Consider the following 17539-nt stretch of genomic DNA (forward strand, 5'->3'; position numbering starts at 1 on the left):
ATTGATCTCGTAATATACTCTCTGCTGCACAACATCACCGCAGTCTTCAACTGGGTCAATTTAAACGAGCTTCCGTTGACGTTCACGTTCACACAAACGTGAATGTAGTGGGAGAGCAACACTTCAGGAGGGGAAAAGTGTAGGTCTTGTGATGTGTTCTGCAGTGTAAGAATTAAGTTAGATACAGGGTGAAGCTGACTCCATAGAGGGTTCCTAACCCTAAACTCTAATCCTCCCTGCCAACGTTAATCTAGTCAGATTACAGTGGCATTAATAGGATTCGCGTTTTGGTTAGGGCTCGGACTAGAGCTAGGGTTAGGGTTTGGCTCGGGCTTTAACGTCAGGATTAGGGTTAGGGTTTCAGGTTTAGGGTTAGGGTTTAGGATAAGAGTGTCAGGGTTATGGTGTTGGAGTAAATGGAAATCCCAATCCCTCTATCTCTGCAACCTCCTCCTACATCATTCAGTCCTCTGACTCTTGCCTGTTGTGCCCTTCTCCCCCTCGCTTCTTCCCATTATGAGACCTTTAACTGCCTCCAACCTATTCTCTGGAATTTCCTCCTTAATAAGCGCCAGGAACTTTTTTGGTCACTTTGTACAGGTTGATTTCTTTTTCTGGGACACTGTGAACAATTTCGGAGTTAAAATGCTGTGGAATGAGGTTCTCGTGAAAATTCATGGCTCCCATGACCTCACGCATCCTCGAGCAGATGTAAATGATAGTGTTTTGGCTGCTCAGATGTTGTAGGGTCTTTAGCAGTAAGTGGAATTCACGTTTCTTGTAGACGATATCGGATCCCAGGATGATATCGTAGTCTGTCGGAAATTGATCATGGTTTTCACCCCACGAGAGAGCAGAGACTTTTGACCGCTGGATAATTGAAGAGGGGACATTGTTGGCCACGTTAAGTTCTATTTGATTCAGAACTTCTGGTTTGTCTGTCAAGGTCACATCTCCACCTGCCAGAAGAATGTAAAAGAGTAATGACGTATCTTCACTTATTGCTTCCCTATGACACCAACCTGTAAATGGTAAATGTGGGCAAAAGGGATTCGGGGCAAAGCAGATTACCACAGCAAAGGCTGTTAAATGTAATGATGAACTTGTGCAGTGTCACAGCATTGCTCAGCGACTCCATTAACACAGCGGTTATTTCACTGGGATTAGATAATCCAAAACTACGGAATAAAAACCCAGCAACTTGAGTTCAAATCTAACCACGGCAGTTTGAGATTTTGATTTTAATTCAAAAATGTCAACATAAAAAGCTGGTATCAGTAAAAGGAGAGATATTGACTTTCTACCACAGCGTAAAACCGGTGACAACGAGTTTGTCGCCCGTTGAACATTCCTCCCGGTTTTTATTTTTAGCTATCACACGTTTTAAACTGCCGCTCGAAGTCAATATCCGCCCCAAAGTGACCATGCAACTATCCGATTGTCGCAAAAACCCAATAGGTTCACTAATGTCCTTTAGCGAAGGAAACCTGCCGTCCTGAACCAATCTGGCCTGTGTGTTATTCCAGTCTCACATCAATGTGGTTGGTGCATCACTGCCCTCTAGTGTGGCCTTGTAAGCCACGCCGCAATATCAAAATAAGGATAAAGCTGCGACCCAGGCATCGAATTGGGACAGAAAAAGGCACACCCAGCCCAGTTGACTTTGCAAGGTCCTCCTCGCTATCAATTGGGGACTGTTGTCAAAGTCGAGAGAGCTGCCTCACAAACTAGTCAAGCAACGGTCTGACATACTCTTAGAATCAGACCTGTCCTCACACTGAGGAACCCCTCCATCGTGTCGTGTGGCACTACCACCCTGCTGAGCGGGATAGATTAATAACAAATCTAGCAGCACAAAAGCAGGCACTCATGAGGCGCCATGGGCCCCAAGCAGCAGCATAACGGAATGCCACAACAATCTTGTCACCGCAGGGCCCGACATATCCCTCACTTCTCCATCGCCATCAAGCTAGGTGACTAAATCTGTTTCAACGTGGAATGTAGAAGAGCATGCCTCGAGCGGCACCAGGCGTATCTGAAAATCAGGTGCCAACTTGGTGAAGAAACAGCAAAGGATTACCATGCATTATAAACAGTTAGAGCACCATGCATTATAAATAGCGAGAGCATCATGCATTTTAAAGAGTGAAAGCACCATGCAATATAAAGAGTGAGAGCACTAGGCATTAAAAACAGTGAGAGCACCATGCATTATGAACAGTGAGAGCACCATGCATTATAAACAGTGAGAGCACCAGGCATTATAACAGTTAGAGAACCATGCATTATAAACAGTGAGAGCACCAGGCATTATAAACAGTTGGAGCACCATGCAATATAAAGAGTGAGAGCATTGGCATTATAAAGAGTGAGAGCACCATGTATTATAAACAGTGAGAGCACAGTGCATTATAAACAATGAGAGCACCATGCATTATAAACAGTGAGAGCACAGTGCATTGTAAACAATGAGAGCACCATGCATTATTAACAGTGAGAGCACCATGCATTATAAACAGCGAGAGCACCATTCATTATAAACTGTGAGAGCACAATGCTGTGCACAGAATTCAGCAATCCCCAAACCAAACAATCAGGTTAAAGCTCTGAAATCCGGTCACATCCAGTCGCGAATGGTGGTCGCAAATTAAGCAACTAACAGGAGATGGAGGCTCGGTGAACATTCTCATCCTCAACAAGAGCGCAGCCCAGCACATGGGAACATAAGAACATAATAAATAGGAGCAGGAGTAGGCCATCCGGCCCCCCTTGCCTTCTCCTTCATTCGATAAAATCATGGCTGCTCTTCGAACTGCACTCCACTTTCCCGCCCGATTCCCATATCCCTTGATTCCCTGAGTGCAAAAAAAAAGTTTGATGCGCTTGCAACAATCTGCAGCCAGAAGTGCCAAGTGGATGATTATTCTCAGCCTCTTCCTGAGATCCCCGTCATCACAGATACTGGTCTTTAGCCAATTCCATTCACTCCACGTGATAACAATAAATGTCTGTGTTCATGGACTGGCAAAGGCTGTGTGTCACGACAACATCACGGCTTTGGCGCTGAAGACCTGTGCTCCAGAACAAGCTGTGCCCCGACCTGAGCTGTTCCAGAACAGCTACAACACTGTCATCTATCCGACTAAAAAGGGGAAAATTGCCCAGGTATGTCCTGTCCAAAAAAGTAGGACAAATCCAATCCGGCCAATTACCGCGCCATCAGCCTACTCTCAATCATCGCCAAAGTGATGGAAGATGTCGACAGTGCTATCAAGCGGCACTTACTCACCAATAACCTGCTCACCGATGCATAGTTTGGGTTCCGCCATGATCAGTCGGCTCCAGACCTCATTACAGCATTGGTCCAAACATGGTGTTGGCCAGAGGCTGCAGAAACCGATTGAGCTTCATTCGAAGTGCTAACAAAGACACTGACTTTTGAACTGGGGTGACCTGGAGTTCAGTCACTGGTCTGAACTGGCCAGAACCGGTTTGAATTCGTTCCGCTTCTTACAGGGACAAAGGAACTGTGATGAGACACCAGTCCTTATTTAGAAAAGGAGTATGAGGTGATGCTACCTCGGCCCTTGGAACAGAGCCAATCAGGGGATGACATCGATCACTCCAGCAAATTTGAGCCAAGCAGAGAAGACAGCATCATTCGAAAAGACAGACTTGGGAATAAAACTGAAGAATTGCTGGCTTGGTCCCAGTTTGTTTTTGAGGGAGACTCCGGAGACGAACCCTCGTGGAAGTGGGAACCCGACGTCAGGGAATTAGAGACGACGTCAGGGACGTAGAGACGATGTCGGGAGTGAGAGAGAGAATTGCCTGGCCAGCAGTATCTCTCCTTTCCGGGTAATATAATATCCTTTCTATTCTGTGACCACTCAGGGAGTGTTCGTCAGGAAAACCTAGTGGGTGTGCTTTTAAATCCTAATACTCAGGGAGTGTTAGTTAGTGAAACCTAGTGGGCGTGCTTTTAAATCCTAATACCCAGGGATGTGTTAGTCAGGGAAACCGAGTGGGTGTGCGTTTAAATCCTAGTTTGAGTATAAAACTGTTTAACCTGCTGTAAACTGCATGCCTATCATCTAACTAGACGTATAAGCGGTATGTACATGATCTAATAACGTTAATAAAGCGAAACGAGAATTAAGAGAGAATTGACTCTTCCTCTGTGTACTAAGCCAAAACCGTTAACCGGTGACTTCCGGTCAACAATGGAAAAGAGACCTGAATTCCAGAGGTGAGGTGAGATTGACTGCCCTTGACATCAAGGCATCATTTGTCCGAGTGTGGCACGAAGGAGTCCGAGTAAAACTGCCGTCAATTGGAATCAGGGGGGAAACTCTCCAGTGGCTGGAGTCATACCTGGCGCAAAGGTATATGGTAGTGTCTGTTGCAGGCCAATCATCTCAGCCTCAGGACATCGCAGGGCAGTGACATCGCCCCAACCATCTTCAGCTGCTACATTAATGACCTTCCCTCCATCATCAGGTCGCAAGTGGGGCTATTCGATAATGGTAATGATACGGACATAATGTTTACTTCCTTCAGCAATTCCTCAGATAATGCCGCAGAACACATGGCCTCCGACCTGCTCTTCGAGCCACACGATTAATGTGGCTGGTCCAGTTAAGTTTCTGGTCAATGGTGACCCCCAGGATGAGGATGGTGGGCGATTCGGCGATGGTAATGCCGTTTGATATCAAGGGGAGTTGGTTTGACTCTGTCTTGTTGGAGATGGTCATTGCCTGGCTCTTGTCTGGCGCGAATGTTACTTGCCACATAACAGCCAAGCCTGGATATTGTCCAGGTTGTGCTGTATACGGGCACGGACTGCTTCATTATTTTATTCAAAAGCATGCTTACTGTTTTATGGTGTATAATTTGGCCATCAGTTGGGTGCTGGACTCGTGATTGGAGCTCACAAGGACTCAAAAACATGATCAAAAGCTACAGCTTCCCCGCTTAATATTTGATCAGATTCGAGATGTTCAGGATGTTGTGCAAATATTACATTGAATATAACCAGGCCATTTCTGATTGGTATCTAGTTCTCAGCTCATCAGCTCAAGGAGAAACGTGTTCAAATGTTTCACTTTTTCATTTACAGATTTTTACGTTTTCTGGATTTTCACAGATCAACAGCAGTTCAATTGATATCCCGCTCCCGGATGGGAGGAGGGACTTGCTCCAAAATGGCAGATGGAGCGGCTGAATCTCGAAAGCTGCGACGTTTTTGATGCATCATTCATATTACCTGAGGTAAGGGTCCTGTGCTTTGAAAGCATTCTCTTTCAAACAGATTAAAACTGGAGGTGAAGAACTGTCAACAGTAAGGACATGAAAAGAAGAACAGACTGCAGCGTTCACAAAACATGCATATAACTGGGGGTTTAATCAAACCTATGACCAGTCACTGTCATGGTCCTTCACTATATTGCCGTCCTACTCCATTACAGTTCATCGCTCTCTCTCACACATGCAAAGTGCTATCGCTTGGAACATTTAACTCACCCAGCAGGATAGCAAGAATCCCCACGATCCCAGTGCCGGACCCCAATTCAATCATCTTCTTCCCAGAAAAATTGATATTCTCTTTCTCAAAGAACCGGCATAGAACGAGGCCCTGAAACAAAATATGGCATTAACGTTAGAATTCGTTCACCTGCAACTTTCTGAATCCAAGTTCACATCACAAGGGTTTGCAAGGGAGAGTGCAAGGGAGGGAGCAAGGGAAAGTGCAAGGGAGGATGAAAGGGAGGGTCCAAGCATCGGAGCAAGGGAGGGTGCAAGGATAGGTGCAAGGTAGGGAACAAGGGAGGGTGCAAGGGCGGGAGCAAGCGTGGATGCAAGGGTGGGAGCATGGGAGGGTGCAGGGATCAGTGCAAGGGAAAGTGCAAGGGTGGGAGCATAGGAGGGTGCAGGGATCAGTGCAAGCGAAGGTGCAAGGGAGGGAGCAAGGGATGGTGCAAGGGAGGGTGCAAGGGTGGGAGCATGGGAGGGTGCAGGGATCATTGCAATGGAAGGTGCAAGGGAGGGTGCAAGGTAGGGTGCAAGCCAGTAAGTAATTCCAAGGAAGATGTCAATCTCGCAATTAGTTCCAAGGAAGATATCGTGTTGTGATCGGTATAAACGCAATATATGGTCTCAAGGATGGCGTATACCCCGCACATGGTGTCAATGATGGTGTATACACCGGGATTTGTGTCAAAGATGGTGGTTACACCGCGCATTGTGCTCAGGATTGTGTATAGTCAAGGGCAATTAGGGATGGACAATGAATACTGGCCTGGTCAGCGACGCCCACATCCCATGAACAAATAAAAAAAAACCTTGAGCACGGTTCTAACAATGGTGTATATACCGCACATGGTACTAAGGATGGTCGATACCCAGTGCAGGGGATCAAGAATGGTTGATGCCCAATGCCGGTGATCAAGGATGGTGGATATCCAGTGTAGGGTGTCAACGAGGGTATACACATAATGCATGGTGCTGGTGGATTATTCATCCCATCTTGATTCAGAGGGACAGTTACATGGCTAAGATGTGTATAGAGGGATATGGGCCAAGTGCAGGAAATTGGGACTCGCTTAGTGGTATAAACTGGGCGACATGGACATGTTGGGCCGATGGGCCTGTTTCCATGTTGTAACTTAGAGTTATACAGCACGGATAGAGGCCCTTCGGCCCATCGTGTAAACTTCTATGATTCTATGATTCTATAATACATCAATCAGTACTTTGTGCCAGATAGGGCAAAAACCGAGTACATGGTGATAAGGATGGCATAAACCCAGGATATGGTAATTTGGAGCATATAAACCCAAGACATGACACAAAAAGGTTATAAACCCATTACATTGTGTCAGGGAGGAGGTAAACCCGGTAAATGTGGCCTGGAGGGTACAAACAATTTAATGGTGCCATGGATGGTATGAAGACAGAACATGGTGCCATGGATGTTATATATTGGGTGTAAAGTAGTTATGGAAAGAGACAGGGATCAATCAAAGGTGAAGATGCTGAGGGGTAATTCCAGTGAGTTGGAAAGTGAGCCGGCCCATGTTGAATGGAAACAAAGACTGGCTGTAAAAAGAGTAAATACGCAATCGGAGGCCTTCAAGGAGAAGCTCATTCGGGCGCAAACGAAACACATTCCTATGAGGGAGATAGGAAGGGCATGCAAAGCTGGAGCTCACTGGATAACTGAAAATATAGAGACTAAAACGAAACAGAGAATGGAGGCTTTTGACCAATGTCAGTACCATAATATATTAGAAAATGAAGCAGAATACAGAAAGTACAGAGGAGATCTGTAAAATGAAATAATACGGGCGAAGAGAGTGTACGAGAAAGTGGTGGCAGATAACAGAAAAGGGAACAGTAAAGTATTTTATAAACAGACAAATAGCAAAAGGATAATCAAAGGAAGGGTGGGGCCAATTAGCGACAAAAGAACGAACTCATTGTGGAGTCACGGCTGGGGTACTAAATGAATACTTTGCATCTACATTCACAAAAAAAGAGGATGCTGCCAATGTCCCACTAAAGGAAGAGATAGTAGAGGATGCACTAAAAAGGTTGGCAGTACTCAAAGTAGAAAAGCCGCGCGGTCCAGGTGGGATGCATCCTAGATTGTTGTGGGAAGTAAGGGTGGAAATAGCAGAGGTTATAGCCACAATCTTTCAATCCTCCTTGGATATGGGGATGGTGCCAGAGGACTGACCAGTTGAAAATGTTATTCTCCTGTTCAAAAAAGGGGAGAAGGATAAACCTGGTAACTACAGGCCAGTCAGCCTAACGTCGGTGGTGGGGAAACTTTCAGAGACATTAATCTGGGACAAAATTAATTGTCACTTGGAAAATCATGTTTTAATAAATTACTGTCAGCACGGATTTCTTAAAGGCAAATCGTGTTTGATAAACTTGATTGAGTTGTTTGATGAAGTAATTAATAGGGTTGATGGTGTTCGTGCAGTTATGTTTGTTGACATGAATTTTCAAAGTACCACGTCATAGCTGAGTTAGCAACATTGATGCCCATGGGATTAACGGGACCGGGGCAGCGTGGATATGAAATTGGCTAAGAGACAGAAAGCAGAGACTAGTTGTGAACGGTTATTTCTCAGGCTGGATGTGTTCCCCAGGGGTCGGTATTTGCACCATTGATCTTTTTGATATGTATTAATGAACTGGACTTGGGTATAGAGGGTATAATTTCAAAGTTTGCAGATTATACGAAACTCGGAAATGTCGTAAACAATGTGGAGGCTAAGAACAGACTTCAGGAGACCAGACACACAAGGGAAATGGGCAGACAATTGGAAGATGAAATTTAACGCGGAGAACTGTGAAATGATACATTTTGATAGCAATAATAAGAAGAGACAATATAAACAAAATGTTACCATTTTGAAGGGGGTACAGGAACAGAGCGAACTCGGGTTGTACTAACACAAATATTTGAAGGTGGCAAGACAAGTTGGGAAGGCTTTTAAAAAACATACGGGAACCTTGATTTTTCAAATAGGCACAGAATACAAAAGGAAGGAAGTGACGCTAAACCTTTATAAATCACTGGTAAGGCCCCAGCTGGAGTATTGTGTCTAATCCTGAGCACCACGTTAGGGAGAATGTCAAGGCTTTAGGGACAGTGCAGTGTAGATTTGGTAGAATGGTACCAGGGGTGCGGGACTTCAGTTAAGTGGGGAGACTGGAGAAGCTGGGGTTGTTCTGTTAGACCAGAGAAGTTTAAGATGAGATTGAAAAGATGTGTTCAAATTCACGAACTGTTATGATAGAGTAAAAGAGTAAAAAGGGGTTCATGGGGTTGGGGGTTATATATTAGCACAGATAGAGGATTGTGAAACGGACAGAAAACAGAGAGTCGTGATAAACGGGTCATATTCAGGTTGTCAGGCTGTAACTAGTCGGGTGCCGCAAGGATCCCTGCTTGGGCCTCAGCTTTTTACACTCTATATTAATGAATTCGATGAAAGGACCGAGTGTAATGTATCCAAGTTTGCTGATGCTACAAAGATACGTGGGAAAGTGAACTGTGAGGAGGATACAAAGAGTTGGCTCAGGGTTATAGACAGGTTAAGTGAGTGGGCAGGCAGATGATTAATTGGAGACATGACATGTGGTGAGTGGAGCAGGTTTGGGAGGAACAGGTGACTTCGGACCAATGGTTCCCAAAGCTCTCCACCACTGGAGGGTTTTCCTCGCCTCATGTCTGGGTCTGATGGAGACTAATTAAGGGGATTGGTTGCTTTTATTTGTGGACAACTCGGTTCTCACTGTGTCATGTGACTACCAGGAACGTAGACGGCGAACAATAAACTTTCTTCTAGAAATTTCGATGTTCTTATGCATGTTCGTCTGCAAAACCAATGCATCAAATAGGGCTTCCTCAAAATGGCGCGGGTGGGGGTGGGGGCGGTTGCTGTCGTGGAAGTCAGAGGCTCTGGGTTTGGTTTCTCTCTATCCGATCCAAGCATTTACACCAAACATTGGACTTACAGCTCCCCAGATTATTGCTGGTATCACAAGGTTATTGCTGGAGTCCCCAGTGATTCTCAGAGTGTGCCCGCAAAACTGATAGCTACTTTCGAGTTTGTTGCTGTCCTCCTTGGAGTCGGAGCTGCTGAAATACTTCTTTTCCTGCTGTGTTTCCATTATCCTCTCTGAGCTCACTCTGTACTGCTTTGATCCTGCTTGAACCACTGCAGTCTCCAGGTAGGTTTTGTCCAGGGGTCTGGATGTGAGCCTGTCTCGGTTTCAGCTTTCGGTGCGTGCAGTCCGCTTGTCCTATGGTGGATGAAACAATACAAACTCTGATCTGGAAATACAATAAACTTTAATTAATTAGTCTCCCTTCTCTCAACTCTTCCCCAACAAAATTTGATAATAACACATTAACACAATATTCGAAAGTTTCTGAAAGGTCCTCATTAAGAAAGTGAACAAATAAAGTCAGTATGCAGAGAGCCGAAACTGTGGGCCTTTACCTGAAGGCAGGGACGGTGTTTGTCTTCCAATGCGACTGTTGTTTTAGTGAAGTTACTCCCTTCGATCCAGAGCTGCTCAGCTGACAAACCTAGCAGAAGAACTTTTGTTGCGAACCGTGGTATCATCGACCCAACCTGGGCCGGGTTGGTGAGCAGCCTTTCTCTGCCGCCCACTCTTGACCAGTTTCATGTTCTTCACCTGTCTCACCAGCTGCACCGATCAGTAACTGCCTTTTCCCACTGTGGTGATGACAGTCACTGCTCCATGCTGCTCACTGCCAGCGGGACGATGTGATCGGCCGCTGACTCTCGGCGCTTTGTTGCGCAGTGTCTTTATTCATTTCTTATCTGACTCGAGTCCCAACGAATCGCTGGGGAACAGCCGAGATTCCAAACACTTTTGAATATTGTGTTAATGTGTTATTATCAAATTTGTTGGTGAAGAGGCGAGAGAAGGGACACCAATTAATTAAAGTTTATTGTGTTTCCAGCTCAGAGTTTGTATTGTTTCACAAGGTACCGGCAAGCCCTCAGTGATCAGCTAATTAACGTAACTGGATATGCTCAGGGCTCCGTGTAATTGCGCGGCCCAAACGCTGCACTGTTTTAAGGTCAGCAACATTTCAAATTATCATCAGCACAGAGCACCTAAAACTGATGCCTTTGACCCGGACGGTTTAATTGTTTTTTTATTTTAAAATGAACATGGAAATCAACTTATTTGCCAACAACTATCTGCAAATATTCAATTATCCGCCTTCGGGTTACTTTCTATCAGCCGGAAAACTGTTTCCAAACTTTGACCTGTCGGCGTGCTTGGAAATACCTGGTTTAACAAAGCACCACCTGGAGGATGGGGCAATGCTTCTTTGTGCTTCGGGAGTCTGTCGATTGTCACCCTCATTTATGTAGTTAGAAGATCCCTAAATATCAGAGGTAATTCAGTCATTGAAAAAGATTCATTCTTGGATTGAGAAGTGGCAATGCACTGACTGAAGGCACATTAGAGCAGGAGGAGGCCATTTAGCCCCTCGAGCCTGTTATGCCATTCAATGAGATCATGGCTGATCTGTAACCTAACTCCAAATGCCCGCCTGAGCCCCATATCCCTTAATATCCTTGGTTAACAAAAATCTATCAATCTTAGAAATAAAATTAACAATTGAGCTTCCATCTACTGCCTTTGTTGAAGAGAGTTCCAAACTTCTCCCACCCTTTGCGTGTAGAAGTGCTTCCTAATCGCACTCCTGGAAGTTTTGGCTTTAATTTTAGGCTGTGTCTAACCCGAACCCTAACCCACCCAGCGGAAATCGTTTCTCTCTATCGACCCTATCAGTTCCCATGAATATCTTGAAAACTTCGATTAGATCACCCCTTAATCTTCTAAATTCCAGGGAATGGCAACCTAATTTGCGTAATCTCTCCTCGTAATATAACACTTGGAGTCCAGATATCTTTCCAGTAAATCAAAAGCAAAACACTTCGAAAGCTGGAAATCTGAAATAGAAACAAAAATTGCTGGAGAAGCTCAGCAAGTCAGTCCATATCTGTGGAGAAAGAAAAAGTGTTAACGTTTCAGGTCGAAGACCTTTCGCCCGAACTCATTCTAGCAAATCTGCGCTGCACTCCCTCGAAGGCCAATATATACTTCCTGAGGTGTGGTGCCCAGAACGGAACACAATACTCCAGGTGTGATCTAACCAGGGCTTTGTATAGTTTTCGCATCAATTCTACCCCCTTGTAGTCTACTGCTCTAGATATAAAGTCCAGCATTCCATTGGACTTTTTGGTTATTTTCTGTATCTGTCCATGACATTTTAATGATCTATGTACATGGACCCCTAAGTTTCTTTGGACCTCCACTGTGTCGAGCTTTTCATCATTTGGAAAGTACACTGTTTAGGTCCAAAGTGGATAACCTCACACATGCCGACAATGAAATCCACTTGCCACAGTTTTGCCCATTCACTTAGTCTATTACTATCTTTCTGGAATGTTATGCTTCCACCTACACTGCTTAAAATGCTGCCTATCTTTTTGTCATTTGCAAACTTGGATATATGGTTCAGTATCCCGTTTATCTAAGTCATTGAAAAATCCAGTGAATAGTTGAGGCCCAAAAACAGATCCCTATGGGACACCACTAGTCACATCCTGCCAATTTGAGACATTATCCCGACTCTCTGTTTCGTCCAGCTCAGCCAATTTCCTAACCAGGTCAATAATTTGCCTTCAATTCCATGAGCTTCAAGTTTAGTTAATAGTCTCTTATGAGCGACTTTATCGAATGCCTTCTGGAAGTCCATATAATCAACATCCATAGACATTCCGCTGTCCTCTACTTTAGTGAACTCTTCAAAAAATTCAATCAGGTTCGTCAGGCACGAACTGCCCTTCACAAATCACCGTTGGCTCTCCCTGATCAGCTGAAAATTTTCAAGGTGTTCAGTCACTCTATCCTTAATTATAGACTCTCGTAATTTCCCGACAACAGATATTAGGCTAACTGGTCCAGAATGCCCTGGTTTCCCTCTCTCACCTTACTTAAATAGCGGAGTTGCATGTGCAACTTTCTAATCGAAAGGAACAGTTCCTGAATTGAGCAAACTTCGGAAGATAATAGTTTGGGCTTCTGCAATGTTCTCAATTACTTTCCTTAAAGCCCTTAAGTGGAAACCATCTGGTTCTGGGGATTTGTTACTCCCTAGTGCCATTATTTTCTTTATTACTGTTAATTTGATTGTGTTAATGATAGTAAGTCCCGTCCCTCATTCACAATTAGTTTCCTTGGAACGTCCGGCATGCGATCCTCTCCCTCTACTGTAAATACTGATGCAAAGTAAATATTTAAAATTTCAGCGATTTCTTTATTTTCAATTACAATATCATCATTGTAATTTTCAATTACAATATCATCATTTTAATTGCCCAAATTGCTCTTGATCAAACTTTTTTCCTTTACAATTGTAAGAAAAATTGTGTTCGTTTTGATATCTGTTGCAAGTTTCTTTTCATACTCCCTTTATGTAGCTCTTACGATCTGTTTTTTCGCCCTTTGTCGTTCTTTGTATCTCTCCTATTCGCCAGGATCTATGCTATATTTGCATTTTTGTATGCTTTATCTTTTAGTTTTATGTTGTTCCTTCCCTCTTTTTTTGTCCATGGCTGTTTTTCTTTTTGGCAAGTAGAGCTCTTGCCCCTTGGAGGCATGAACTGGTTCTGTATCACGTTAAATTATTTTTTAACACCTCCCACTGATCTTCTGTCGTTTTACTCATTAACAGATTTAGCCAGTTTACTGTGGACAATCTCTGACTCATCCCGTTGAAGTCGTCCTTACCGAAATTTAGAATCTTAGCAGCTCATAAGGGTTTCTCCCTTTCAACCACAACGTTGAACTCCATCATGTTATGATCGTTATTACCGAAATATTCACACATTATTCGGCAGTTAAATAAACCTGGCTCATGACACATTATTAAAGCTAATATGGCCTGCCCCCTTGTTGGTTCTCGGAGATATTGTTGCAGAAAGCTGTCCTGAACACTCTCAAGAAATTTTCTAGCTGGAAGGAACAGAGAGAGGGATAGATAGGGAAGAGAGTAATAAAGGAGAGAGCCAACGAGAATGAAAACTAGAGGATAGAGGAGGAGAGAGGGGCATTGGAGGGAGAAGTGGTGGATTAAGAAGAAAATGAGATTGAGAGAAGAGAACCGGGAGGATGAGAGAGAGAGAGAGAATGAGAGACTGGAACTAGCCATATAAAAGGGAGGTAGAGAATTAGAGAGGGGAACCGGAAAGATAAAGGCGAGAGAGGAAAGACGAGAGGGGAACTAGATGGATGAAGGGGAGAGGGAGAATACCAGAGGAGTACAGGAGGATAATGGGTAGAGAAAGAATGATAGAGAGAATGAAAGAGGGGAACCAGGCATATAAAAATGAGAGGGAGAATGGGAGAGGAGATCGAGAAGAATAAAGGGGAGAGAGCGAATAAGAGCAGAACCGAGGGATAACGGAGAGAGAGAATGAAAGAAAACCGAGTGATAAAGGGGAGTGAGAAAGAATGAAATGAGAACCGAGTGATAAAGGAGACGGAGAGAGAATAGGAGACGGCCATGCAATCATAAAGAGGGAATGAACATGAGTGAACCTATCGTTTCCTCGGCGCTGCTCCCGCTCTCACCAATGTAACTTCAGCGTAAGAGCGGCCAAAACCCCATTTCCCTGTATAAATATAAGTGCACTTTTGACAAAGTTACAGCGACGGAGCTAAAGCAGCTCTGAGGGTGTGGTTCAAACTCAGATTTGCCATTTGTAACACGCAGCAGCCCAAATTCTGTAACTGAACAAGACATTGATTTAAAATTCTACAGAACTTTGCCTTCAAATTCTGGATTATAATCCTTCATATTTCTAAAGAAAACTGCTTCATGACGAGCAGAAAATTCAACCTCGGCCTTTAGAGAGCCAATGTAGCAGCTCTAAGGAGAAAGCAAAATAGTGAGCGGAAACAGCAAAGGCTACTGCTACCGACAAATATACAAATGGAGCTAAAAAACATACTTCACAAATTCTCAGTGCTCCTCAGTGATGTTGAACCTTTTTCAGTAATTATTACCTGAGGCTGCCAAAAAATTCTCGCCAGCAGCTCCCACTGAGCATTGCCTCCTGTTTTAACTGGTCACAGTCTCGTCAGATTGCAACACCCTGACATGTTCCCTCCGACTGTGACATTGGGTTGAGATGTATCAGCTGGTCTGCGGGTTCGGAGGATTCCTTGTGATGGTGACCTCCATTCACTTGGTGTCCTGCACTGGGACATCCAGTACTTCCTGTGCTATCCTGGGTTGAGATGGCTCAGTGGCGGTGTTCCATTCCATCAATAGTCACTTCTTGTATATCTGCTCATTGGGGGCAGTTGTTATCAGCTCTGATCTCCCCTTATTATATATAAAAAAAACTCCATCAGCGATCATCCCTGGCCATCCCATCTATAGGTGGTGCTTTGCGACCTCTCTGCAGCTCAGTAACATCCGTGTCTCCTTCATTACCTCATGAACTCACTCGAACTTTACTCGTTTTTTTGAAGGAGATACTCGGGTAATTTGTGTGAGATTCTGTTCCATAGAGTCTTTACTTTTCAGTGACAATCAGTTCAGCTCCTGTTTTCCTGCTCATCATAACTTAGTGCCCTAAAACATGGAATCATTCTTGGACTCCTCCTCAACCTTGTCCATTGCGTCATTGGAAATACCAGTGGCCGGAACTGGAGACAATGTTCCAAATGCTTCGTCAGATTTATCAAAGGTTCGAATGACGTGTTTCAACGCACGTCCTTGAGATACATCCCGCACTTGAGTAACATTGTCCCTGATGTAGCACTGCTTCAGTTCGGGGTCAGAGAGTCCAATGGATGTATCGGTTGCTGTACAACAGTAACTGGGCTTCCTAGCCCCGTGTGCCAGATGCAAATGCTGCTGCGATCAGAAGGCAAAATGAGATACTAAAGAGGAGGTCTTCAGCTCTGGCTACATACGAACTACACAGGAAGAGGGGCTGCACTGAAACTACATATGTTGAGGGGCTACAGTGGAACTGTACATGGAGAGGGGGTACAGTGGAACTAGATATGGAGAGGAACTACCGTGGAATTACATAGAGAGAGAGGTTACAGCGGAACTACATGAGGCGAGGGGCTACTGTGGCACTACATCGAGAGAGGGGTTACAGTTGAACTATTTAGGGAGACGGTGTACATAGGAACTACTTAGGGTGAGGGGCTACAGGCGAAAAACATATGGAGAGGGATTACAGAGGAATTACATATGGAGAGGGGCTACAGTGGATCTACATAGACAGAGGGGATACAGTGAAACTACATAAGGGGAGGGACTACAGTGGGATTACATAGGGAGAGGGGTTTCAGTGGAACTAAAAAGGGAGAAGGGCTACAGTGGAAATACAAAGGGAGAGGGACAAAATTGGAATTACATAGGGAGAGGGAGTACAGTGGAAATACATAGGGAGAGGGGTTATAGTGGAAATACATAGGGAGAGGAGCTACAGTGGAATTACATAGGGAGAGGAGCTACAGTGGAATTACATAGGGAGAGGAGCTACAGTAGAATTACATAGGGAGAGGAGCTACAGTGGAAAGACATAAGGGGAGTGGCTACATAGGAATTACAATGGCAGAGGGACTGCGTTTGAACTGCATAAGTGGGGGGAGGGGCTAAATTGGAACGACATAGGGAGGAGGCTTATAATGTAACTACATCGGGAAAGGGGCTATTAGCATCAGTTGTCTGGAATTTACTGGAGTCTGCAATTAAGAATAGAGTGTCTCAACACCGTTAACATTTCCAGCTGATCAGAGAGGGTCAGCGTGGATTACAAAGGGGAAAGGATTTGCCTGATGAAACTGATCGAATTTTTCGAAGAGGTGACTAATGTAGTGGAGAAGGGAATTTCTACGGATTATTTTTAATTCGTTCATGGGAGGTGGGTGCCACTGGCGAGGCCAGCATTTATTGCCCATCTCCACTTGCCCTCGAGAAGGTGGTGGTGAGCTGCCATCTGTGGTGAAGGATGTCCCACAGTGCTGTTCGGAAGGGAGTTGCAGGGTTTAGACTCAGCGACGAAGCTGGAACGGCGATAAGTTCCCATTCGGGATGGTGTGTGACTTGGAGGGGGACGTGCAGGTGGTGTTGTTCCCATGTGCCTGCTGTCCTCATCCTTCTCGATGGTAGAGTTCGCGGGTTTGGGAGATGCTGTCGAAGAAGCCTTGGCTCGTTGCTGCAGTGCATCCTGTGGATGGTACACACTGCAGCCACAGTGCGCCGGTGGTGAGGGGAGTCAATGTTTCGGGGGGTGGATGGTGTGCCAATCAAGCGGGCTGCTTTATCCTAGATGGTGTCGAGCTTCTTGAGTGTTGTTGGAGCTGCACTCATCCAAACAAGTGGAGAGTATTACATCACACTCCTGACTTGTGCCTTGTTGATGGTGGAATGTCTTTGCGGAGTCAAGAGGTGAGTCACTCGCCTCTGAATGCCGAGCCTCTGACCTGCTCTTGTAGCTACAATATTTATGTGGCTGGTCCAGTTTGGTTTCTGGTCAATGATGACATCCAGGATGTTGATGGTGGGGCATTCGGCGATGGTAATGCCGTTGAATTTCATGGTGAGGTGTTTACACTCCTTCTTGGTGGTGATCGTCATTGCCTGGCACTTTTCTGGCGCGAATACTGCTTGCCATTTATCAGCCCAAGTCTGGATGTTGTCCAGGCCTTGCTGCATGCGGGCACGGACTGCTTCATTGTCTGAGTGGTGGGGAATGGAACAAAATCCAACAGCCTGCTGTGTCTGTTCAAGGTCTGATGTTTGGGAACTATTTTATGATTATTGATTTACACCAATGGTGGTATAGTGCCGAGCATGTTTCCAAAATATAAACAAGTATAATTATAGTAAAATGTTTTCAACGTTCATTTCTTTTCCCTATAGAACGAATAGAGGAAA

The 17539-nt window shown here is 44.7% G+C and overlaps 1 protein-coding gene and 1 pseudogene across 1 annotated transcript; one reads left to right on the forward strand and one right to left on the reverse strand.

Moving 5' to 3' along the window:
• The window catches only part of LOC137312510 (zinc finger protein 160-like), a 437990-nt pseudogene that overhangs the window by 112509 nt on the left and 307942 nt on the right, over positions 1-17539 (forward strand).
• On the reverse strand, positions 562-9690 carry LOC137312462 (EEF1A lysine methyltransferase 3-like). The gene is made up of 3 exons (XM_067979013.1): positions 9535-9690; positions 5524-5635; positions 562-959 (listed from the first exon to the last, which is right to left on the reverse strand). The coding sequence occupies exons 1-3, from the start codon at positions 9688-9690 to the stop codon at positions 562-564; spliced, it is 666 nt and encodes a 221-aa protein (XP_067835114.1).

The sequence above is a fragment of the Heptranchias perlo genome, unplaced genomic scaffold (genome assembly GCF_035084215.1).
Source record: "Heptranchias perlo isolate sHepPer1 unplaced genomic scaffold, sHepPer1.hap1 HAP1_SCAFFOLD_43, whole genome shotgun sequence".
In the NCBI taxonomy this organism is placed as follows: Eukaryota; Metazoa; Chordata; class Chondrichthyes; order Hexanchiformes; family Hexanchidae; genus Heptranchias; species Heptranchias perlo.

What these genes read in the sequence shown, in the direction of transcription:
- LOC137312462 (XM_067979013.1), bottom strand. Translation starts at nt 9,690, where the DNA reads ATGGAAACACAGCAGGAAAAGAAGTATTTCAGCAGCTCCGACTCCAAG. An exon ending in CAGCAATAATCTGGGGAGCT is followed by an intron (nt 5,636 to 9,534) that starts GTAAGTCCAATG and finishes ATTTTGTTTCAG; the next exon opens with GGCCTCGTTCTATGCCGGTT. An exon ending in GATTCTTGCTATCCTGCTGG is followed by an intron (nt 960 to 5,523) that starts GTGAGTTAAATG and finishes TTCTTCTGGCAG; the next exon opens with GTGGAGATGTGACCTTGACA.